Below are 27,767 nucleotides of genomic sequence, written 5' to 3' on the forward strand. Positions count from 1 at the left end.
AGCGCTTACAAAACAGACGGTGGGCATGCCGGAGTGGTTATCGGGCATGACTAGAAATCATGTGGGCTTTGCCCGCGCAGGTTCGAATCCTGCTGCTCACGCCTCCCTGCTCTCTGGCCTTTTGCAGCGAATTCAGCTTAACCCTTTTCGTTGTAAAAACTCTGCCACGACAACTTCAGTCCTAGTCAACTCCCTTATTTTTGTTTGTTTTAAACCTTAAAAGTAGATCTAAACCCTATGTTGAACTCCAAAGTCCAAATGTTGTTTTTCAGTTTTTCCCTGGGGAATGCCGATTAAGGTGTCCACGGGTACTTCTCCAACAAATAAGGCAATGTTTGATATAGAAACGGATTCATCTCATTTTATCGTTATGAATTTTTTAAATTTTTACATAAAATATAAAAAATAATTCAATTTTTTTAAATCTCAAAATAATAATAATATTAAAAAATAATATTCTAACAATATTTTATTTAATTTTTAACTTTTATATAAAATCATCTCATTTCATCTCATCTCATCTCACTATCCAAACAGACCTAATGGATTGAAATATTTTTTGGAATCAATCTTTCATCAAATAATAAAAAAATTTATTTTATCAAACTTTTGGAGCTTCCTGGCCTAGAATATTCGACCCCGTCCAATAACCCATAACCTCTTTAAGATGTTTGGATTCTAATTCCAAGATCAATTGAAGTGGCTAAGAGATTTTTGCAATAATTCTTAGAATTGACCATTACATCGTTTAAAATATATGGCATCCGAAATTATTAAATTTTTGAAATTATTAATTCTTAGAATTGACCATTACATCAATTGAAGTGGCTAAAAATTATTAAATTTTTGCAATAATTCTTAAAATACATGTTAAGCATATATATATATATATATATATATATATATATATATATATATTTATACACATACATCAAATGCCACAAAACACTCGATCAAAGAATACAATAGAAGGAAAGAACAAAGATAAAAGTACAAGATATAATTATACATACATATCTGATAAAAGAACATGAGATGCAAAATCATGACTTGCATGAGATGTATTATAGCAGGTGAAAGATAGTGATCTCTTTTAGGGAGTTAAAGTTGTGATATCAAATAGTTTTCCTAATGTAATGGCATCTAGGGGCTCTGACAGAGGGGCTCTAGGTCTACGAGTTGATAGCTTTTGAGAGATCTGTTGCATGCTTGGCCTGGATTGTGGGTGGGCGTTGAGTCATTTAAACGCTAGCTTAGCAATGGTGACCACTTCCTCAGTTACTCGACCTCTAGGAGGTGAGAGGCGTTGGTCCAACACTTCGGGCGTTGGTCCAACACTTCCTTCAGTGTTATATTCTGGGTAGTTGTTGTCGTTGATGATGATGATAATAAGGAGATGAAACTGCTCGGATGCCTTCCCATCATCACTTCCAATGTTACCATCCCAAAGCTGTATACATCACACTTCTCATTCGATTCCATTGTGTAAGCAAGCTCTGCAAAGAAAATATCAGCACATCTATATATGTTATATACTTTGATCATAAAATAAGATTTTAATTCTCAATATGTAGAAATTTGAACATGTTTCATTCCCACTAGCGTTTGAGAGCAGCAACAGCTTGTCCATTCACCTATGTAATATTTATGGGTGAGTCCATGATCACAAATATTTGAAAAGCTTACCTGGAGCCAAATACCCAAAGGTGCCTGCATATGATGTCCAATTGGATGAGTTGGGCTTCAAAATCCTGGTTGTGCCAAAGTCGGAGATGTGAGCCTCATATTCCAAATCCAACAGAACGTTGTTACTTGATATATCTCGATGAATAATTGGAGGTGAGCAGTCGTGGTGTAGGTAGGATAAAGCTTTGGCAACACCTCTTACCACGTTAACCCTCTTGATCCAATCGAACTGCATTGCTTTCACCTCACTACTTATACTCTTTCCCAAGCTTCCCCCTCCTAAGTACTCATACACCAGGTCTGAGTATCTTATATGTGAACAAAAACCATAAAGCTTTATAATATTCCTGTGTCTCACTTCTGTTAAAGCAGTAATCTCACTTGTAAAGGCTCGGTTGGCCACTTCTCCATCCTCAGATTGGTGAAGTTTCTTCACTGCAAAAACTTGACCCGTTGACACCTATGCTTTATAAACATTTGCAGATCCTCCCTCTCCAATGCAATGTCTTGGGTTGAATTTTTCTGTCGCTTCAACAATGCTTTGATGTGCCATTTTCCCATCATAACTCCAAATTTCAAACAGAGTTTCATTTTCTGCGTCCTTTGGCTCACGATCTGGCTTTCTCATATTCTGGAAGCAAGCACAGTAGATTGCTGCAGTGATATAAAAAAGAAACAGTGCCAAATAGAATAACAGTGATCAAAATAACAACTCGGAGGCTTATCTTTCCATCAGGTCTTTTGCTCGACAACGAGGGGCAAGCCTTCAGAGCAGTTTTGTTGCCGCACAGACCTCTATTATGTTCTAGAGCTCTCATTGGCACCTTTCTAAAAGCTTTATTGTCAGGAAGAGGACCCTCCAATCTATTGTATGATATATCCACCCATGTCAAGCTTAAAGTTTCACTAAAAGTTGATGGTATCGAGGCAGACAGATAGTTGTGGGAGAGGTTTAATAATTCTAAGTAGCGTAATTATCCAAACTCCCGTGGAAGCTCTCCTGCGAGCAAGTTTTGGCTAAGATCAATATACATGAGAGAGCGTATACTGGCAATCTGGGGGGTAATACTTTCCCAAAATCCGTTCACGCTCAAATTCAAGTCCAAGAGTTTTGAGCACTGTGCTAACTGCTTGGCCTTGGGTATTGATCCACTTAAATTGTTAAGCTGCTAGGTTGAGTTGAGTAAGCTCAGATAGTCCTCCAATTTCCCTTGGAATACTGCCTGAAAGTTTATTTTCATTCAGTTTAAGAGTGAACAGTAACTTCAAGGCCCCCCAATTCCTTTGGAATTTTTCCTACGAACTGATTTCGAGACAGGTTAAGATATCCAAGTCGACTTGCTTTATAAAGATCAACTGGGATTGTACCTGAAATTCTATTGTCTGAGATCTTCAAGCTTGTTAGGCTTTTGCTTTGCCCCCCAATTGATCGACAGCTTACCATACAACTTGTTATGACTCAAATCGATGTAAACCAAACGTGGGCATATGCCAAAAAAATTTTGATATGTCACCTTTCAGTTGATTTCTTTGGACCTGAAACCTGATTAAGTTGGTACGCAGTTTCCTAAACTTTTTGGAATGGGACCAACGAAGTTGTTTCCACTAGCAGCGACGTGTTCCAGTAACCCATTAGGCGCATATGTTTGGTGGTAAATAGCCAGACAAGTTGTTCTCGGCCACTAGAAAACCAAGCAGAGATGTAAGATTATTCATTTCTCTAGGAATGGTGCCACTGAGTTTATTCGTAAAGAGACATAAGCCAGAAAGGGATGTAAGTTTTCCGAGTTCTGGAGGAATATGACCAGATAAATGATTCACACATAGCATCAACTTTGTGAGTTTGCTCAAGTTCCCTAGTACTGGAGGGATGTTTCCTGAAAATTGATTGACTGAAACATCCAATATAGTGAGCTTGGTCAAATTTCCTACTTCCAGAGTTATGCTGCCAGACAGATGATTATGATCAAGTTCCAGAACTATGAGCTTTGTCAAGTTTCCTAAAGAATTTGGGATTGACCCTATAAGATTGTTTTTTTGCAAATTCAGCTCAGTTAGAGAACTAAGCATTCCTATTCCTTGTGGTATAGATCCATTTATCTGATTCCCACCCAAATAAAGGTGTTGAAGATTGGTCAGCAGACACATTTCAGACGGAATATTTCCAGAGAAACGATTAAGACGGATGTCTAGATGAGTGAGTATTTCTGAGATGGGAAGGAATAGTTCCATAAAGGGAGTTGTTAGAAAGCTCAAGGCTGGTAAGATTCGGAAAGGACGAGAAGCTGAGATGTTGAAGCGTACCTTTCAAACCAGTGTTTGTGATGTTTATATGCGTGACATTTCCAGCCTCATCGCATGTGATTCCAATCCACTTGCAGGGGGCATTAGAAGAAAGAAAGTAGGAAGATGAAGTAAAATTTCAGGGAGGAAGACTAGTCCAGGAAGGAAGGAGCATTTGAGTTGACTTGTCAAGGCCTTTTTTCCATTTTAGAAGAGCCTCTGCTTGTTCTTTTCATGGAGTCGCAGAGCAAGAATCTAGTGCAGAAGCAACTCGGAAAAAAAGATCAAGATGATGAGGATGGTGTGGGTTGACTTGAACAGAATAAGCAGGTTAGAAAGCGGTTGTTTAAGTTGCAAAACTGACATGATTTTGGCTCTGGGGAACTCAGATTAATTGGTTTGCTGAAGTACAAGTGATGAAAAGGCTTGATGTCGCATATTGGGTACTTAGATACAAAACATACATACACATACATATATATATATATATATAACAAAGATCAACAGGATCAACTTAAGATCCGGTTGGGATAGTAAATTAAAATGAGTTGAAATGAAAGTTGAATAAAATATTATTAGAATATTATTTTTTAATATTATTATTGTTTTAAAATTCAAAAAAGTAGAATTATTTATTATATTTTGTGTGAGAATTTAGAAAAATTATAATGACGAGATGAAATATTTTTTCTATCTAGCTCGTTGAGGATGACTATCTAAACGAGAAAAACCCTCTCATCAAAAGTTTCCTACCATTCGTGTACCATGACCAGGGTCTAAGCTAGAAATTTAATTTAGGGTGCCAAGGTATATGTAAGAATTTGTATAAAAAGCATGAAAAAACTCTTATATATAATAAAAAATACATGTTTTTAAGTACAAATTTGAATGTATAAAATAAAATAAAAATAAAATATAAGCAGTTATGTTAATGAAGCTCGTCGATCTTGGAGGGCAGTGTTGAGAGCCACTATTGGCGGATCTAGAACTGCCCTTTTAATTTTTATGATTTTTAGAATACTTGTTTTTAAAATTTTGTAGCTAAAAGTTTGACCCTTTTTAAAATTTTGTATGTATGTAAAAGATTGAATTGTTTATTATAATTTATGTAAAAATGTTTAAAAAAATTATAATGATAAGATAAAATGAAACACTTTCGCAATTCAAATAGAGCCTTAACACCATGTTAAGAATTGAGGGCCACGTGTACTCATACGCAAGGCAAATGATTTTGGACAATGTTAGAATGCCTAATGTGCCTGTACACTAATATAAATGGGTTGTTATTTTTTATTTTTTTAAAAGTATTTTTTAAACATTCTTGACCATTAAAAAAATAAAAATTTTATTTGCAGTCTTCAAGTGAGGATTGTATGTGCAGGCACATTATTAAATGAGAGAAAATATCATTTTAAGAGGGATAATTTTGTAATTTTAAAAAATTTTAAAGTTAAAATAACTTAAACTTGCATTGCAGTCTTCAAATAAGGACTATATCTAACATTGCTCAATCACATTGTCAGTTTTATCCTTGATTAGAAGGAAAACAAAAAACAAAAAAATTATTTTTGGGGGGTAGGCTGGCCCCACCTCACCTTCGTCAAGGATGGCTCTACAGTCGGAGCTGAGAGATGGGTAATGTATTTCATGCATTTATATATATATATATATATATATATATATATATATATATTTTTAATCCTTTTAAATAATTTTTAAAAATTCATAATATTATTAAAAAATAATTCCCTAATCACAAAATATTAAAAAAAATATTTTAGCAGAAGTCCCGAGTGGGACCCAGCGGGAGACTAACATTTTTCATTGGCCAATGGATACATTGCATAGAATCCGACGTATATATTGACCTGTGAAGAAAAGAAAAAAAAAAAAAAAAAAGGAGCATGTATAGCATATATATACATGCTCTTCGATCTTGTTCACACGTTAGTTAGAGATAAAGACTAATTTAATTTAAAAAATAAATTTTAAAATATAAATTTTAGAAATTAAATTATACTATGTAGATGATGTATGGTGTAAAAGTATTCAAATACCATTACATTCTTTTCAAAGAATAATTCTATTTAAAAGTTTTTACATTACACACAATCCATGTGACATAATTTATTTGAAAGATAAATTTTAAAGTGAAATTTTACATAAAAGCCTTACACAACACATATCTACTTAATTAACATGCGATTTATCATTTTAATACTTAAATATGTGTTTGTTTAAATAGAAACATAAAAATAGCAAATTGAATGTTAATTAAGTAGAGATATGTAATTTAAAGATCGACATTCAAATATTACTACCTTTTCAAGGCTTGGACTCCTTAAATCAACAATTGACAAGAAAAAAAAAAGGTTATGATCTCAAATAAATAAATCACTTAAAGAACAGGAATTAAAGAAGTAAGTAAAACAACAAATCAAATGGATGATAGCCTAGGACACTTCCGCAACCCACTATCCTACGTAACTTACTAACAGATCATCCAGCCCACTAACTCACAACACACCTTCAGCTTTGACTTCACTTCAGTTAAACACTCCAGTTCGACTTCACCCACGTGCACTTCAGACTTAGGTTTTGATCTCTTCTTCGTCAGACCCTCCAAAGCCGTATGAGCTCCCTTCAGTCATGGTGTGTTACAGAGTTTCAAATGACAAAGAAATAATTGCATGATTCTGAGTAGAATTAATGGCCCGGTAGGTATCTAGCTTCTATCTTCATCGAAATTAAAGAATCTTTGAATCAAGCAGTACTCATTCAAGATTAATGCAGCATGCACCCACAATCCACATCATTAATGTTCTTAATTAATAGTCAGAAATAGCAAGAAGAAACGTCATAAAAAATACAAACCTTTTTAGAACTCACATGTCAAGCTACTGATTAAATTATTTTTCAATTTTACATTCTTTACTTCTCCCTCTTATAACCATTCAAATTATTTATAAATGCTTTTAAATTAAGAAATTGCTCTATTATTCCCTCCACGCTGCAGCTTACACGTCATATAATTATTATAATTTTCTTAAATTTTTAGATAAAATAAAATAAGCAATTCAATTTTTTTAAATACTAAAACAAAAATAATATTAAAAAAATATATTTGAATAATATTTTATTAAACTTTTAATTTTAATCTCAATTCATCTCTTATCATATCAAAAAACAAACGAGACTATTTTACGGAATATACTGGGTTGGTTGCTATCTATAAGTATATAAATTATCATATGAAAAATTATTTTTAAAGATGATCTATATTACACAATCTATATGGGTTTCTTTTGGATTTTATGATTCTGGTGTGTATATATATTGTAGGACAGGATCAACATGCAAATCATGTAAATGATTATTTTAAAAAAATAATATATATTTCATAAATAAAGTTTATTTCAATTAATAATTTATGGCATAAGAGAAAAAATGTGAATTCTAACAAATATTTGAGTGTAATGATAATTAAGTAGAGTATAATAATTACATGTTTGCATAGATTAAAAGATAAAAATATTAGTTCAATACATATTTATAATATCGATAATTTTAGCAAAGTTATCTGTGATAAATTTAATACAAATCTAATAAAAATATTAGTTTAAAATATGATCCCTTTTATGCTTCCACAAATAATTTCCGTTCTAATTATTTATCTATTGGAAATAATATTTCAATTTTGTTTAGAGAAAGTACCAAAGGTCCAAAATGTTATCCCTCCCTAAGTTTAATTTCAAAATAATGTACATTTTATCTTAACTGTTGCACCACCTTTTTTCCTATTGTTTCCTCCACATTTCAGAAAAGCCTGAATTCAATCTAAACCGTTACTAAAAGACATGTCATTGCTTAGAGCATTATCATTGGAGTAGTTAAAATTAAAGGACAATTTTAATGAATGTAAGAGAAATTTGACTTTTAACTATTTCATTCACATAAATCTTCATATTGGAATAGCTATTTGTTCATTAAATAATAATAAAATAATATAAGATGAATTTTATTTTAATTATTCACATTAAATCTCCATATTAGATTATACATTTATTCATTATATAGTAATGAATAATTACTAATTTCAAAAATATTTAATTTTTTTAATTATTAATTTATTTAATTTTATCATATTTTACTATTCTACTTATTATATGTTAATTAATAATAATGTTCTTATTAAATTAATATATCACTAAGTCAAATTAATATATTAATTGTGATAAAATATGTTATAGAAAGAAAGAGAGAAATAATTAATAAAATATGTATTTGATATATGTATAGTAACTTTTAAATTTAGAAAAACTTTTGAAAGTCACTGTAGTTAAATTCTAAATATTTGAAATTTGATTAATCCAATGTGAACATATTTTACTCTTTAATAGCTAAATATTCATTAAATTTAACTTTTAGCTAATCCAATGAGAGTGCTCTAAGAGGTGATGATTATCAGCCGTTAATAATCTAATGCCCCCCCCCCCCTCCGAGGTCTTTCGCTTAATTTCATTCGTTAATGGGCCCCACCGTTAACCATTAAACATTACACAGCGAAGCATAAACAAAAAATTTTCACAACTTTTTAACGCATCATACTGAATATTATTTTTAATTTTTATTATTATTATTTTATTAAATATTTATTATATAAATAATGAATAGAAAATTTAAAATAATTTTAAAAAAAAACTCAAAAAATAATTTAAAAAAACTATTAAAAATTTAAAAATTTTAAAAATATATAAAATGTGGGAGTACAGTAGAAATTATGTAACAAAACTCCATTATAAAAGCCCTCTACTTTTACAAGATGCTAGAAAATACCAGAGAAAAGAAGGGAAGGTAGAGAGGGAGAGAGTGATGTCGTGGGCCACGTCAGCAGTCCGGTGACTGGACTTGGAGTGCTTCGTCTCGATCGGCAGGTCTTCGGTTTCTAGGTGGCCGGGATTTTCTTCTCTTGTCACTTAACAGACTCATTTGCCTCATCTCTTTCTCTCCCTCTCTCTAGCTTCTCTCGAAAGACTTATGTTTGACCTCCATGTATTTTGTAGGCAAATGTTTATTTCCTACATATTCGAATAGATGTAAATTTTTTTGGAGTTAACTTGTTCTGTTCTTGTTCTTCATTTTTCTCTCGTTATAGATCTGATCAGGTCTTCACATATTTGAAGAGATACTCTTCAGATCTCAACGTTCTTGGGATTTTTTAATGAAATGTTTATATTTCTTTATTTTTGTTAGTATATATATTTTTTTTCCTTTTTTTGGTTCGATATGCATTTTCTTAGACTTGGAAAGAACGATTTTTTTTTTTTTTTTTTTTGCGTATTAGTTATATTATTTCTCTTTAGCCGTTTCTAACAGATCTGAAAATTTATTTCTCAGAATTGGAGGAAATTTTTTTTTTAGATCTGAAAGTTGTTTTATTATTATTTCTGTTTGTGTATTAATTTATGATGCAAACTCAATCATCAATCATCACCTCGGTGGGCTGGTTTGCTCGGCTGTGATAGCTGAGGAACGCATTTTTCTTTTATTGCAAATTTTTTCTTGCTGGATGTAGTCTAGCCGGCAATGGGTTTTGGACTTTGGTCATTCTGTTTGTTTATTTCCTTTTCTTTTAAAATTTTTTTCTTATTAGCTATTTCTTATTTGCCTGTGAAGAACTCATATGCGCCTCCTTTGTTTAGTTTGATACACAGAAATACACACTTGTATGATTCTCCAGAATTATATGCACCAACACGAAGGAAGGGAAGATATGAATCTTTGAGTTGGGTAGAATTGAAGCTGCAACTTTATATCTTCACCAATATAGTATAAGAAAAATATAGATTAAGGTAGTGTTTGGATGTTGAAGTGAGTTGAGTTGAGTTGAGTTGAGATGATAAAATATTGTTAGAATATTATTTTTTAATATTATTATTATTTTAAAAATTAAAAAAGTTGAATTATTTATTATATTTTATATTAGAATTTGAAAAAATTGTAATGATGAGTTGAAATGAGTTGAGATAAATTTAGAAACCAAACGAAGCCTAAAAATTAAATATTTTCATATAGTCTTGCTTATTTTTAAAAAATATCTCATCTTATTTCATTTCATCTAATTGTTATAATTTTTTTAATTTTTAATATAAAATAAAATAAATAATTTAATTTTTTTATATTTTAAAATAAAAATAATATTAAAAAATTTATTTTAATAATATTTTATTTAATTTTTTAATTTTAATCTCATCTTATTTATATGAACAAACGAGATCATATGACGGTGTCACAGTGCAGAGGTGTACTTCATGTTATCGTTGATCTAGTTTTGATTTAGGTTTATTTCTCGTTATTAAATGTGTAAGACCGCGTAGCGTTAGCCGCGTAATCACGAAGTGGGGCCCATTCCTCTGTCCCATGACTGGTCGGCAAGTCTATCGTCAGGACTCAGAATTATTATTATTATTTTTTACAATACAAACAGAATTAACGGGAGTTAACGAAATAAAAAAAAAAATTAACAGAAAAAAAGAAAAATTACTGTATAGCTAATTATTATAACAGAATAGATATATATTATATCATCAGAATATCTTCAACATTCCCCATGCACTATTCCGTGTATGTTTTTTTATTTCTTCCAAAAAATTAAGATACCAGTTGATACTATTTTTGGAATGCTTTTTTCCTTAACTTTTGACTTTAGTGATTTGACATGGTGTTAATGTCTAAAATTGTACAACACGATGGAAGGGAGAAATGAATTATCTCAGTCCCAATTGTGATTTAGACGTCGATATGTTGCTCTTCATATTTATTCATTTACATGATTTGATATAAAAGTATATATTTATAAGTTATTTGGGATATAAAATATATTATGATAGATGATTTTACAATCTTTTATTATCTTGCATATTGTCAATTTTCTTATAAACACTTGAAAGTAAAACTCGCTGATTACAAAACAGAAGCAGAGTAGATAAAAAGAGAGACTTTCGTGTGATTTACTTAATGATTTAATACAAGTACAGAATGTATTTATAGAGATAAAATACAATAACAAAAAATTAACTAACTTTTTACATCTTTTCCTACTTTGACACGTGCTTCTTTAGACTGTAATTCCATTTTCTCAATTTGTGAGGCTATACTCCAACACTTCCCTCAAGATGAACATGTATATTAAGGATGTTCATCTTGCGAAGAGTGTAATGAAAAGGGAGGGAGCCTAAAGGCTTTGTGAATATATCTGCCAGCTGCAATCTTGAAGGAATGTGGAAAAGTTTAATAATGTTTTGCTGCAGCTTCTCTCGAACAAGATGGCAGTCAATTTGGATGTGCTTTGTCTTCTCATGCTGAACTGGATTGGTAGCAATAGATAATGCTGATTTGCTGTCTGTATATAGTAGTGTTGGTTGTTGGTGGTCGATGTTTAAGTCTTGCAAGGCATATAGGAGCCACTGGATCTCACATGTTGTTGAAGCAAGGGCTCTGTATTCTGCTTATGCAGAAGACCTGCTAATGATAGCCTGCTTTTTACTTTTCCATGAGATCAATGAGTTGCCTAGGAAAATAGCAAAACATGTTACACTCCTTCTAGTATCAACACACCATGCCTAGTCATTGTTTGAGAAGGCCTTTAGCTACAATTCTGATGAAGAGGGGAAGAATAGACCCTGTCCTAGTGTAGCTTTCAGATAACTGAGTACTCTAATTGCTGCTTGGTAATGACTAACAGCTGGTTTGGCAAGGAATTGACTCAGAACTTGAACTGAATATGCAAGGTCAGGTCTAGTGATTGTAAGGTACAATAATCTTCCAACCATCCTTCTATAAGCTGAAGGATCTTCATAGAGATCTAAATCTGTTGCAATAAGTTTAAGATTCGACTCCATTGGGAAGGCAACAGGCTTAGCACCAAGAACTCCAGTATCTTGAAGTATGTCTAAGGCATACTTTCTTTGACAGATTGATATGCCATTTTTAGACCTCGCCACTTCCAAGCCAAGGAAGTATTTGAGTTCCCCCAAATCTTTAATTGTGAACTTGTCATGTAAGAAATTTTTGAGCAATTCAATCTCTAGTAAACTGTCACTAGCCAGTAGAACATCATCTACATAGATTAGGAGTGCTATAAAAGAGGATTCAGATTTCTTAATGAACAAAGAACAATCTGAATTTCCTTGAATGAAGCCATAATCAAGTAGAGCAGTGGACAGTTTTGCAAACCATTGTCTAGAGGCCTGTTTTAAACCATAAAGGCTCTTGAGAAGTTTACAAACTTTGTTTTCTCCTTTGACAGCCAATCCAAGGGGCAATTCCATATAAACCATGTAAGTCACCAGGTAAAAAAGTATTATTCACATCTAGTTGGTGAATATGCCAATTTTTAATTGCTGCTATAGCAAGAATCAACCTTATAGATGTGATCTTGGCTACTGGAGAAAAAGTGTCAAAGAAGTCGAAGCCTTCTTGTTGAGTGTAGCCTTTAGCTACTAATCTAGTTTTGTGCCTTTCTATAGTGCCATCTGCCTTGTACTAGATTCGAAATACCCATTTGCAACCTATGGTCTGTTTGTTTTTAGGAAGAGTAACAAGTTCCCAAGTTTTGTTTAACTCTAAGGCATTTATTTCATTTTGCATAGCAACTTGCCATTTAAGTATTTTGGCAGCTTGTTTGTAAGTTTTGGGTTTTTGGGAAGCTGAAATGGATGCTAGAAAGGCTTTATGTGATGTGGATAGTCGATTGACAGAGAGAAAATCAGAAATAGGATAGAGATTACCTGAATTAACAGAACAACCAGTAGAAGCAGTTGATTGATTTGCACTTGAAACAGGAAAGACATTACCACAATAATAGTCCTGCAAGAAAACTGGTGGTTGTTTAATTCTTGAAGATTTTCTTAGTTGCTGTGTGTTTGAGACAGATTGGTAGGATTGAATATTCTTGGAAAGATCCTGAGCATTAGGAAAAGAAGATGAACCAGTATATAAAATTGGTTCATTAGAAGGTGGATTCTGATCTGTCTGAATGGGAGAAGGAGAATTTTGATCTTTTCTAATCTGATCATAAAGGAAATCTGAAGTAGAGTTGGTTGGAGGAAATAGAAAAGAGTGTATCTCAGAATATGAAATGGGTGAAAGAGCTTTAAAAGGAAAACTGTTTTCACATAAAATTACATTTCTCGAGATGAATATCTTGTTTGTATTGAGGTCCATCAGCTTATATCCTTTCATATCGGAGGGGTAACCTAAGAAAAGGCATTTTGTGGCTCTTGGATCAAATTTATGTCTGTGATTTGTAAGTGTTGAGGCAAAACAAAGACAACCAAAAATTTTGAGATGGGAGAGATTAGGAGCTTTGTTGAAAAGCATTTCAAATGGTGTTTTATTTTTGAGAAGGGGGGTGGGAATTCTGTTTATGATGTGTGCAGCAGTCAACACACAATCACTCTAAAAGGTTAAAGATATATTTGCTTGAAACATTAATGCTCTGGCAGTGTTTAACAAGTGTTGATGCCTCCTCTCCACAACTCCATTTTGTTGTGGAGTTTCCACACAACTTCTTTGATGTATAATGCCATGATCATTATAGAATTGGGTTAGAAGGAATTCTGGTTCATTATCTGACCTTAATGTTTTGATAGGAACACTAAATTGTGTTTCTACCATTTTATAGAAACTTTTAAGTATAAAAGGGACGGGACTTCAGATTTTGCTTTGAGCATATAAACCCAAGTGCATCGTGTGAAGTCATCAACTATAGTGAGAAAGAATCTGTATCCAGAATATGAAATAATGCCAAAGGGACCCCATATGTCACAATGGATCAAATCAAACATTTTATTAGAATCAGTTTGAGATACAGGGAAAGAAAGCTTTCTTTGCTTTGCTAAATGATATATATCACAAACATTTGTGGAATCAAAAGATATGGATGATTCTAATTGTCTAATAGAAGGTAATCTTGAGTTAGAAACATGTCCTAATCTATAGTGCCAAAGATCTAATTGAGTTTGAGTAATAGCTGAAACAAAAGGTGAAGAATTAAACTAGTGTCGATTGCAGGTAGCCTCTTTTGAGGTAGTTTGAGATAAGTGGTAAAGTTCATGTTTCCCAAATGCAATCCCAATCATCTTCTTTGCTGTTTGGTCTTGTAAAAGGCAGTAAAAATCAAAGAAAGATACAGAGAGATTAGATTCTTTTGTTAGTTTGGAAACAGATAGCAAATTAAATGAAAAACTTGGAACACACAACACATTATGCAAAAACAATGTGTTCGAGAGGCAGACAGTACCAATATGAGTAGCTGGGACAGAGTTGCCATTAGGCAGATTAATGGAAGTATTAATTTGCTTGGGTATAGAAGAATATAAGAGGGGTGAACAGATCATGTGATCTGTTGCACCATTATCCAAAATCCAAGAAAAATTGTGTTGTGAAGTTGAAGAAACTGAATAACAAGAATGTGGTATTTTACCAGAGAATTGAGAAGTAACAAGATTCACAGCTGGTGTAGGGGATGGATTTGAATTTGCAAGTGCTAGTAGTTTAGTAAATTCCTCATAAGTTAAAGAAAACTTTTGATTCTCATTACTGTTTTGAATGTAGACCTCTCCAGTTGAAATGACAGAATGAGCAGTAGGATGATTTCGCTTTCCTTTAGGTCCAGTCCAACCAGGAGGATAACCATGAAGTTGAAAGCATTTTTCCACTGTATGTTCATTATATCCACAGTGAGTGCAGTACAAAGAAGACTTCTTCTACTTGTCTTTGGAGAACTTTGACTGAACAAATGGTTGAGTATTCTTTTTGACTAACAAGGCATGTGTTTCATGGCATACATAATTGGTTAATTGTCTTTGTCTTTCCTCTTGAAGCAGTAAAGAAAAGATTTTAGCCATGCTTGGCAATGGAAAACAATAAGTAATTGACTCCTGACTGAAGCATAGGAATCATTTAACCCAACCAAGAACTTTAACACATAATCAGATTGCTGTCGAAGTAGTAAGAAATAAAAAAGATTACATGTGCATGATGCCATCTTTCCACATGTGCAAGTTGGGAATGACCTGTAGCTAACATACTCATCCCATAAGGTTTTGAAAACACTGAAGTATTTAGTGATTGATGAAGAACTCTAAGTTATAGAACTTAGAGATTTTTCAAGGTGAAAAACCCTTGGGCCATCACTTCTCAAATATCTTATTTTTAACTCATTCCAGAGATCTACAGTAGATGCTACATAAAGCAAACTATTTCTAATATCGTTAGAAATAGAATTCATGAGCCAAGAAAGTACCAAATTATTGGCACGGAGCCAAGCAGTATGATGAACACGCAGATTAGTAGGAGGAGTTTTAATCGAACCATCAATGAAAGCTACCTTGTTCTTGACAGTTAGAGCCATAGTGATCGATCGACTCCAGGCGATGTAATTGTCTCCTACAAAGATTTCTGAGACCAAGAGAGAACCTGGATTATCACTAGGATGAAGATAATATGGGCTAGAAGAATCATCTGAAGGATTAGAGAGACGAGGAGATTCTGAAGAATTGAGAGGGTTTACTTCTGTCATTTTACCAAGAAAATGCAAGAAACGTAGAAAATATACAAGAGAATATCTCAAGAGAATTCCTAAGCAGAATTTGCAATGTAGATTGCAAGATTTAGGAAAGAAAATATGTGGAAGCAAGTATGGTTTTCAATCTGATACCATGTCAATTTTCTTATGAACACTTGAAAGTAAAACTCGATGATTACAAAATAGAGGCAGAGTAGATGAAAAGAAAGACTTTCGTGTGATTTACTTAATGATTTAATACAAGTACATAATGTATTTATAGAGATAAAATACAATAACAGAAAATTAACAAACTTTTTACATATTTTCCTACTTTGACACATGCTTCTTTAGACTATAATTCTATTTTCTCAATTTGTGAGGCTATACTCCAACACATAGCGCTCAATACAATAGAAAAATCTAAGATTTCAGGAAGTTGAAGACGATGCCTCCCTTGAGAGAGATTTAGTGGAGTCACTATCTGTAGTGGAGTTTTGTACGTAGAGCTTGTGGAAAGTCTCCCTTATTTGTAGAGATCTCTTCCTTTTATAAATATCTATTTTATTTCTTAGAGTGATAGAGTCCAACTTGCTTTGCAAAATCTTTTCCTTTTAGGAGTTTGAGCCAACTGCTTTTGGTTTATTGCTTCCATGTCTTATCTCTTGAGTATACTGATGATTATATGTGACTGTTTATCATTAGTAAAGTGCAAATATTTTTGTGCCCGGTGATCATTTTTGGTTTTTGGTGGCATTTTCCCTGTGCTACAATTTTTTGTTAGCGCTTAGTATTTTTATTTGGATGTTCATGTAATAGTTTGTTTGTAGTAACTCGCGCTTAAGTGATAAGGGAGCCCGTCAACACCCTGGATCCATCTTAGGTGGTTGCGGAGCCCGTCGACTTGTTCCACAAGGAAACCCATTAGTAGCGGTTGTAGCTAGTGGAGACACTCGATTTGTAATTGGCAAGAGGATGCCTCGACCACGCTCATGTTGCGAGTGGTGTCACTCGACTGTGAGTGTAGCGTGAGGATGCCTCGACCGCGTAACTTTGGTGATGTGAGTGTAGCGAGAGGATGTCTCGACAACGTAACTCTGGCGATGTGAGTGTAGCTGGAAGATACCTCCATCACGTAACTCTGACGATAAGAGTATAGCTAGAGGACACCTCCATCACGTAACTCTGACGATAAGAGTGTAGCTGGGGGACACCTCCATTGAGTAACTCTGGAGATGAGACTGTAGCAGGAGGATGCCTCGACCGCATAACTTTGGCAATGTGAGTGTAGCGGGAGGATGCCTCGACCGCATAACTTTGGCGATGTGAGTGTAAGGGGCGAGACGTCAACCAGGTAAGAAGTTGTGTAGTCAACTAGACAAGTCAGCTTGATAGCCTGCAGCTGCGTTCAGAACCCAGAAACTTACGCAGAACACAGCTAGAAATGTGGATAGTCTTTGATCCATCAACATTCGGTCATTTATGACCCACAGAGGACATGCGCAAAGTCAGAGAATCACGCCGCATTAATAGTGTCACTACCAAGGTACATGCCACATTTATGGTATCGTTAGAGAAGCCACGTCGCATTAAAGAACTCCGATAGTAAAAGGGGCACGAACTCAATGGAGACAAAGACAATCTACACCTCCTCCCAACCTACGATATAAATAGCAAGCTCCAGGAATGAAAAAACGCTCTAATCCTTAGACTATTTTACTTATTTACAAAATTTTAAAAATATTTAATTATTTTGGCATCAGAAGTTCCTCGACCCTGAGATCGCCCTCTTCTTGTTGCACCCTCCTTCATCTTTTGCTGGCTCATTTTGAAAAACCTGAGTTGCCATAGCCTGATCTATAGGTGTGCAAAACATGACTTTAACAATATTGATTTGAGAATTGGTGTCACGTGGAAGCTTCTAGCCTAAGCAATTTCATGTATTAAAGGGAGTTGTTTAATTGGCTTGGAGGTAGTAATTAATTAATGGGATGCATACCATGGCCGGATAATTAAGAGCTCGTTTAGATATTAATAATATTTTAGAATATTTGTAAATAATAATGAATAATTTATTAATAATAGTGTAATAATTTAAGTTAAGATATTTTATTAAATTTTAAAAAAATAAAAAAAATAAATTTAAAAATATCTAAAAATAGTTGTATTATCCAACAGATGCTGAATTAACTATCTTTCACATTTTATGATAAGCCCCGTGAAAGAAGTTTTTTTAGTACATACGTAACAACTGGCCCGCATGTGATCTTCTGTTGATAGCTGTAATAAGCCTCCGATTTGTAATTAAGGCCGAAGCTAGCTAGCTTTTTCTCTGGTCTCCCAAATGTACAGTATCATTTATTTAATTGTTAAGAAAATGACTATTAATATAGTAATATATTTTTATATTTTTTAAAAATATTTTAAAATAATAAAAAAATTGATAAAATAAATATATTAATTTGACATAACGATCAAATAGAGCGGTGTTATTTAGAGCATTCTCATTGGCTTGGCCAAATGAGGAGATTAGTTAAAATTTAGATAATTTGTACTAAAAAGACTCTACATTGAATTGGTCATCTCTAAAATAATTTGAATTTTTACTACAGTGATTAGCCAAATATAGAGAACTACAATTGGTTCACCAAACATTAAAATAATAATTTCTCACTCCAATTAAGTTTAATCTCAATTTTTTTTATTTGCATTAAATGACATTTGAAAATATGATTTTTTTAATATTAATTTAATTAGAATATAATTATTAGTAATATTAAATTGGTAGAATTATAAAATGGGATATAAATAAATTAAATAAAAAATTATTAATTTAATAATATTTTTTTATTATATAGAGAGTAGATGACTAATCTAATATAAAGATTAAATTTAAATAAAATAAATAAATATAAAAAAATATAATATTAACTAAATTTTAAAAATAAATTTAATCAATCTAAGAATGCTCTTAGGCGGCATAATATCACCGCTTTTTTATATATAGCTTAGTCTGTGAGACTTTCACAAAAGCAATATACATGGGAAGGCATACCAAGCAATTAAGCCTCCGTATAGGTACAAGTTTAAAATGTATGTTTCATGACTTTCATCTCATCGTACGAAAATAAATGAGACATAAGAGTCTTATAATGTCCGTATTTTAATACAGTTATCACATGAATGGTTCATGATGATCACTTGGATGAGTACGTACCGCGTACGTGTGACGATTGGCTAATTTTTTATGTAAATTTGGCTCGAGGCCCGAGAATTTCGATCAAGTGTATTTATGGATGTCCAGACTTTTGGAATTGCAGACTATAATGATTGCTCCATATCAATCACATTTAAGGCTTACGCATTTTTCCATTTACAAAGAGATATCGCTGCTTGTGATTTATAACACGAGGAAAAAATAAATTATAATTGTGAATTGTACAATTCTAATATAATCATTTAAAAAAATAATAAAATAAAAAATTTATATAAAAAATTAAATTTTTAATAATAAATCTCATTATTTTTTAATAAAATATTGCTAATTCTGACAGCAACCCATTATTCCTTGTGATTTATTACATTGCTGGTTCTTAGTGACCACGTACGGGGTCTAAGGTTGGGGTTCAATCCCCCCAACTACATTCAAAAAATTGCTCAACTGAGACTTCGAGAAAAAAAAACATTGTTGGAGCTGGGAGAAGGTCCAGAATAGAGATATCTATTCAGAAACTGGAGTTTTCGACAAAAGTACCATACGAGATTATTGAAACACTTTGATCAGGAGCTCTGACCGAGCTTCTCTATGATGGCATCAGAAGCACTTTGTAGGAACTCTGACCAACATCTGAAAACCGAAAAAAAAAAAAACAAAAAAGATGGAGCAGTATTAGAGACATTCTCTTCAACGAACCAATATTTAACAAAATATATGAAATATTTGTTCAGTCATTGAAAATAAGATAAAGGGGGAAAGAATAGAAAGGGACCCTCTTGATGAATGAAAGACAAGTCCAACGATATTTTTAGCTTCTTCAAGTGCTCTGCCGAATCTCTCAAGCTCTTTCTCTGAAACACAAGGTCCATTGGATACGTCGTCTCCAACCCGAAGCCGGGACGGTTTGACATTATAAAAGATGGGTATAACTCTTTTCTTGTACTCCATTAGCAGAGTCAATTCATGGAGACAATAGGAGGACTCACAATATCTTGGTGAGAACACTACGACACCGACTTTACAATCTCGAACAGCGGTATCAATCTTTTCGGACAATTTGTCACCAGCTTTTAAGTTTCGGTAGTCGATGAAAGACCTATGTCCCCGCATGAGAAGGTGGTCGTGGAGTAAACCAGCAATGTTTCTTCTGGTATCAGGACCCCGGTGGCTTATGAACACGTCTTCATGCGGGGGTACTGGTACTGGTACTGTTTGGACATGGTTCGGCCTGCAGTAAAGACGAGCAAAGCACTTGGGCATGAAAGCTTGTAACCGCGACGTGGGTACTATAACCACTACTTTCCCTGTGGTTAGCATTACTCTTAATTACATCAATAGCATAAGCAGCAGTTATGTAAGAGTAATATTACTGCCTGCCAGTACGCGTTCAAAACAGAACGCCATCTTCCATGACAATTGCAATCCGTGGAAGTTAAAAGAAAGAAGATTTTGAGCGAAAATGGAAAAACAAAACTTTAGACACCAAGTCACCGAACGAAAAACCTTGTGGTAAGTAACTGTAAGTAGCATCGACCTTCGATCGGATTTATATAGTGGCGCCGTCCAAAGCTCAAACTCTTTTTTATTTTATTTTTTGGGCTGCGTGCGTGGCGTTTTCTTTTTTGTTTTTATTCGAGAACATAACATTGAATAAATTAAAGAATGAATAGAAAGTAGACGCATGTGAGCTTTTATGACTTCTTTTCTTTCTGAAGCTTTAATGGCAACAGTGATTGATATTTGCTAGACACGCCGAAAAACATTCAGACATGCATCAGAGGATTAAGATTGGTTTCATCATTTTCTTTTTTAAAATTTGATAAAAAATATATATTTTTTATAAATCTAAAATTTTTCTATCTAAAATTTAGTTATAGAGTATAAATAATGAGTCTTTAAATTTAAAAATGAAGAAAAATATATTATAACTAAAAGTTTGATATTTGAGCATATAGTAAATTTAATACTAGGAGTTTAAAACTAAAATCATCAAATTTTAAAGATTGGACTCATTTGATGAGTCCAATACCAGTGCTCTCAGTTGATCTGAATTTGTCCCTACTGGTTGTCTTTTCCATCCTTCATTATTTACACAAAATGTTTTATTTTTTTATTTTTTATTTTTTGTTGTCAATGGATTTGTACTGATTATTTTTTTTTCTTATTCATAAAAAAATATATAAATAAAAACAAAACTTTCAACGAGATCTATAAATTTATTCTAATCTTTACTTATAATTATTTACAAATATTTTTCAACACTTCTTAAATATTATTTAACTATTCAAATATTTTATTTGATGTTTGAAGTTTTTCTGATAGTCAATGTACAACGACTAAACTTGTTAATTTAATTATGGGAAAAGCTCCAAAATTGGCTGTAAATTTAATTTTGACATCAACCAATACAAAAGAAAAAAAATTCCTAAATCTACAACTCTATTTTAAATTGAGGTTATTTTATAATTTACATTCTTGTTGATATCTCAGAGGCCAAAACATCCTATAAACGAAGTAATAATAATAATAATTAAATAATAATATACCATTCTTCATCGAAAGAAAATACCTAAGAGTAATGATAATAGCACTAACCGCTAAGTAAATTAATAATTAAAAAAATTAAAAAAATATATAATATTACTAATAATCATTAAATAAAATAAAAAAAAATGTGAGAAATTAACGAGTTATATTAACCGCTGAGAGGAAATGTGGAAATTCCGAAGACTGCAGTCTGCATGAAATTGTTACTAGTAGCTCATGTTGATCATACTAGTCATGTTCGTCCCAAAAGGCCGATACTGATGATCACTACGTACGTGCAGATAAAACATAGCTACCAATCAAACTTGGGTTTCATTATTTTCCCAGTAGATTTTAGTCGTCCGTCTAATAATGGAATGCCACTCACAATGAAAAAATAAAACCAATTGCAGCTTTTTGCTTTTAAAGGCCAAGGCAGCCTGCTGTATTAAAGACCTCACTACCACGAAAAAGGACACCAGCCATTAAAAACATCATTACAAACAACCATACCTTTAAGCTTATCAACAGTAATCTACGTACGGTTTTAAAAAAATAACTTTAGGTATAATTATAAAATGTATAAATATTATATAATAATTAAAAAAAATAAAAATTATTATTAAAAATTTAATTTTTTTCATCTGAATCTCATATTTATTTATTTTTATAATAATTACGTGGTATTTACACATTCACGATTATAATTATAATTTTTTCATCCATAATAAAAATAAAGAGGAGTAAAATACGACCTGCTGAGAAGAGAAAAAGAGAAAGCGATCGGAATGGTATATGGAAAAGGACTTGCCTACAATCAGTGGCAGACCTATTAACGTGCAGGGGTCATGGCCTTCCCAAAGTTTGAAATATACATATATATATATATATATATATTAATTTTTTTTATTTAATAGGATTATATTAATCTAATATTGTGTTGGTCATCTCTCTAAAAAATTATCTTGATCTCTTCTATAAAATTATTTTGATCATATAAATTATTTTGACTCACAAATAGAATAAAAAATATTTATTATAGTTTTAACTTTACTCGACGCATACAATAAATTCCTAGTTCCGTCGCTGCATACAATCAATACTCATTGATTTCCTAATTATTACTCCATTTCGTATTAGTACTAGAGTATTTAGCCTAGCAAGTTGGTCCTTGCTAATTAAGTTCATTTTTTGAAAAATAAATACACAATAAAAAATAATTATATTATAAAGTCTCTACACTACATATCATTCACATAATATAATTTAATTAGAGAGATTAATTATAAATTTTAAGATTTAAATATTATAAATTAAATTATGATACGTGAATGATATGTGATCGATATAGATAAAGCCTTCAAATATAATAACGTACTACGTTAAAAAAAAAATGTTGAACTACAAAAGATATAAGGTTAAATTTTGGCACCATATCATCAATTGCCCCATTGATAGCAAATCATGTGCTAGCGGGCGTCCAACACTAACTGATAGGCATCTTTAACAATTAAGAAAAAATTAAAAAAATATACAAGGTCACTAATAATCATTAACTAAAATAAAAAATAAAATAAAATGTGAGAAATTAACGAGTTATATTAGCCGCTAAGAGGAAATGTGGGAATGAATTCCGAAAGCTGCAGTCTGCATGATGCAATTAACCTAGACTTCCTCACATTATTCTCGCAGAGCTGGAAGCCCCAGTTTTACAATCTAACGCACCACAACGAGTCATGTTAATTTGTGAGTTTTATTTTGAAAAATATTTTTGTGAAAGCAAATATTTTTCATGCAATATATATGTATATATGTAGATATTATATATAAAAAAAAGCATGTGTACAGTAAATTAATATATCTAAGAAGTTTTTTTTTTTTTTTTCATGACTCATTTGAAGAAAAAACACACCCATTGAACCATTTGTATCTATATGCATATCCCTTATATCTTAAAAGTGGCTATAACAAATGAACATTAATGAATAGTATTTTTATTTGACACTTTTTGAGCCGCTTATGTCCTGTGTAACCTGCTGTAATTACAGTTAAGCCACTGACGATTCTACTTTATGTTCTTTGGAGTAAAGCCATTGGAGAAAGAGTTCCAGAATTCATGGAACACGGGTTTCGGTCTCAGTGTGAGCGATTGGAGATTGGCGTTTTTGCTCCAAGCTTCATTTGACCAAGTGAGGGAGCCTCACACGTTGGTTTCAATAAATCTGAATGACCCGGCCAAGCCTCTGCTTGCTCGGAGCATTTCGAGCATAGACATTCTGACTGGGCTTTTATACTCTTTAGATGAAAGCAATAAGTATTCTGGTGAAGGAAACGGATCGGCCCAGAAATTCTCGTTTTTGTTGTTTGTATTTTTGATTTTGTAGATCATGAGGTCCAGAAATAGGTACATGAAGAGATTTTTCATGATGATTTCGCTTAACGTGGCGTATGTATTCAACCGCAGAGTTAGTTATTGGGCTGTTTACGGGCCGTGTAGGTGAGAACGCCTTTTTGCTTTCATATTGCGATTTCTATATGATTATTCTGCGTTCCCTAGCAGATTATTTACACACTCGATATGTGTATATCATGTTCTTATAAGCTATGATTTTCCTTTTGTCTGAAACCCCAGTTAGAAGACATAGGAGAAGTAAAATAAAACCACAATTTGGGTTCTTCTTCGGAGTATGAGGCTTCCCCGTCCAGCGCCTGTTAGCGCAACTCTTTTTTTTGGAATGGTACAAGCAGACCACTTAACTAGATACCTAGACTTCCATTTTGAACTACCAAGCAAGGTAGTTGTATAGGCGGAATTGAGTATCCGTCATCGTAATCAAAACAACCTGAAGGAAGGGGACATATATGCAGCACCAGATCAGCTTTCAAGAGAAAGCAAGAACCACTGAAAGACCACTCCAAAAGGGACGAAGTGACTCTCTAATTGGAGAAGATTTGATAAAGCGACCAATGGCTAGCCGGATAAGATCTTTATTTGATTAGGACCGGCAGGGTGGATGGAAAGCCTTACTACTTGAGGGGTGAAGGAAAGAGAAAGAAATTAGATGGCTCCCAAGAAGATAATCTGCTATCCCCGCTTTTTTTTTTTGGTTATACAAAGCATGTATGTATTTTACAACAACTTATTTTTCATTCAACCGGAAAAATGTGCCTTGCACATTGCCCTACTACTAGTATATATATATATATATATATATATATATATATATATATATTCACATGCATCATGAAAGTTCAGTTACTTGATTTTTTTTTGTACTGTAACTTACGATTTGAATGGGGGAACGCATGCAATACACATGCATACACGACCAATGGCTTCTTGTATCACATGCATATATGTGTGTGTGTGTGTGTGAGTGTATATCATACATACATATATATATGACGTAGTATTTCAAAAAGTAATAAGAAGAAGAAGAAGAAGATCAAAGACAATTGATGTAGTATTTGTGGAGCTAGGCCATATCTTGACGTTGTATATATATTTGATTGGTTTCAGAAAGGAGAAGAGATGAAACACATGGCTCAGGGTGCTGTAGACAGCGTGAAGAGCACACTCGGAGTGGGTGACAAGTAATGTTGATAATAGAAGATCCAACATCTACATATCATAGTCCATTGTTGTGATAGTATATCTTTTAAGATTCTGGGTGGCTTGTAATAAAGCTTCTCCTTTTTTGTTTTCCATTCGTTTTCCTTTTCAATTCATACATAGCCATATGGGAGATGTAATAAAGGCTTAATTACAATATTAATGCAAATAAGAAGCTTTAATTTGCATCACCTTCTTTATATCTGATCTAGCTTTCTCTACATGCATAGCCATAGCTACGTAATTTGCCCTGCAAACACCAGTTTATGTAGCATATTATATATTGTTGATTGGAAAGCAAACGCATGCATGCATCTAATCAAAATTGCAAAAAAAGCTACAGCCTAGCTAGACCAATATTGGATAAGGATCCCCAAGCTACAGCCTAGCTAGACCAATATTGGATAAGGATCCCCAAAAATGCCATTACTTATAGATGGCTAAAGTATCATTACATCAACATTTTCCACTTCCAAAATATGCTAATATTAAAAAAACACAGAATCAGGAAGGCAGGAACCTTCTCAAATTGGTAGTTGCTACTCGACCCGCAATACATATCGATCCGAAGATCACACTTTGCAAGATTATGACTAGAAAAATTAGTTGAACAATGAACTTTTGTAACTGGCTGGAGGATTAGTTAAAAGATTTAAGCAGTCATTAGATCTTACCGGGATGCGAGAGATGCAAGCAACATCAAGATGGCAGGCAGCAACACTTGTGGGAAGAACATCTCACTACAACAAATTGTGTTTCTAAAATATTTTGTCTCAAAAAACACAATTTTCGTCCCAAATTAGATTTGGAAATGAAAAAATTTTGTTTCAAATTTATCTCGGAAAGACCGTCTCAAAAAGTTTTGGAGACGAAAATCAAATTTCGTCTCAAAAAATCATTTTTAGAGATGAAATTGGGCGAATCCAGTCGAAAGCGTTCGAACAGATAATATTTATTGAGACGACCCGATTTCATCTCAATATATTGTTCGAATGGAATATTTATCAGTCCGAACGGAGCCGTCCATTTGAACAATATGAAATATTAATTCGAACTAATGTCCATATTTGATTCTGTTCGAACGAATTGGGTGTTCGAACAGTTTTTATGCGTTCGAACTAATAAATTTTTCAAACGACTTGTGTTCGAACAAAACTTATGTCTGTTTGAACATAAATTTTAATTTCAGAAATTATATCCGTTTGAATGGGTTTTTGCACATAAATGTTGTTCGAATAAATAATTTATTGTTTGAACGTCCATATATATTGTTTGTCGTTCGAATGGGTTATTTTTGTTCGAATGAGTCTGTTTTGGTTCGAATGTGTTAATGATAATTTACCGTTCGAACTGTATTAATCATACAGATCACAATTTAATTGAAAATATCATACTAATATTACATATTGTAATTCAAACATCAATTGTTCAAAGTAGTGCAAACTTTATAATATAAATGCAATTAAAGAAAAGATAAATTTGAAGACTATGGTGGTGGCATAGAGTTTTGGAACATCATTGATTGTAATTGTTCAAACATTTTTTGTTTATTCAACTGCATCCTCTCTTCTAATCTTGCCTTCAAATCCGCTGCTTGATCTAATCGAGTCAGCAGTCCTTTTTTCTCGGACCTCAATCGTTCTATCTCAAGTGCTGCTTCCTCCAATTTCTTAGTCTTGTTGTCATTCGATTTGGCTCGAGAATAGGCTGATGATGATGATGAAGATGGTTTTACGCAACGTCCTAAACCCCTCAAATATCCAGAACGTGATCCAAGAACTTGAGAAAGGATCTGAGCATTGTTGACAGATGATGCATCAGATGGATCCGCAGCAGTTTCCTTATGAGATATCATCTTGTCCTACAAAAACAAAAACATTAAAATTAGTATAAGTAACAAAAATATTACGAGACAATGAAATTAAAAAAACTTAAACTTACATAATTTGCCTCTGCTTCAGGACTGGCCCAAGCACCATCACGATTTTTATGTGTTTTAGCATACAATTGGGTCAAATCATAGTTAGTGAGACTTTCTTCTTTCTGTAAAAGGAAAATCTATATTAGAATTTAAATCAGAAAATGTGTATTATATGTTAATATTTAATGAGCACTAAAATAACTTACCATTTTGTTAGAAAAACGATGAAAAGATCGAGAACCTGCATGATGGTTTATCTTTAAATTTGATCTATTTGCTTTGTTCACAGTACACCATTGCTAAAAGAAAAAAAATATTAGTCTATTTGTTTAATACATCTGTAATATATTATTAAAAAAAGACAGCATCGATATTACCTGATAAGCAGGATCTTCAAATATATCACAAACTTTCTCCCATTCGTTTGGTGGAATATTTTGGAATGGATTTTGGCGCGCCTCTATTGTAGTACTGAACTTTTTATAATGTGCATGACATCGACCTTTATACCTCCGAAATGCATTCGACATCAGTTCCTCAACCATTAATCGATCCTCTCTTTGGCCAAAATTAAGCTCAAACTCATCATTTGGAAAATTTAAACAATTACTACAAATACAAAGCAACTTGAAAGTAACATGTTGTATACTTAGTTGTTTGAGATGTAGGTTATTACCAAACATCAGTTTTTTATATGGTCTTTCACATCTTGGAGAACTTTAGACCAAGAGGATGTAGCAATCGGTGAATACGTGTGAGTAAGTGTACCAACATAAGAAGCAAGCCATGCTGCCGAATCTCCGGAGCCACTGGTGTGATCATCATGAATATCAACCTTGATTTTACCAAATTTTCTTACTTTCTCTATGCAGACACCCCTTGTAGTGCCTCTACCTCGACGCTTGCTTACAACAGCTATATATACAACAATTAAAACATAACTTTTTAATTA

At 32.8% G+C, this 27,767-nt stretch overlaps 1 protein-coding gene and 1 non-coding gene across 2 annotated transcripts in view; both read left to right on the forward strand.

Moving 5' to 3' along the window:
• Nucleotides 1-24,931, forward strand: part of LOC108980977 (late embryogenesis abundant protein 1-like) — a 31,310-nt gene extending 6,379 nt beyond the window's left edge. The window contains exon 3 of the mRNA XM_035683445.1: nt 24,802-24,931. Coding sequence (XP_035539338.1) covers nt 24,802-24,879 — 78 coding nt within the window. The 3' untranslated portion in view covers nt 24,880-24,931. The remainder of the gene's footprint in view (nt 1-24,801) is intronic.
• Nucleotides 20-101, forward strand: TRNAS-AGA. Its single transcript has one exon. It is a non-coding gene; the product is annotated as a tRNA-Ser (tRNA).
• Nucleotides 24,932-27,767: the final 2,836 nt, after the last annotated feature.

This window comes from Juglans regia, chromosome 12, assembly GCF_001411555.2.
Source record: "Juglans regia cultivar Chandler chromosome 12, Walnut 2.0, whole genome shotgun sequence".
NCBI lineage: Eukaryota > Viridiplantae > Streptophyta > Magnoliopsida > Fagales > Juglandaceae > Juglans > Juglans regia.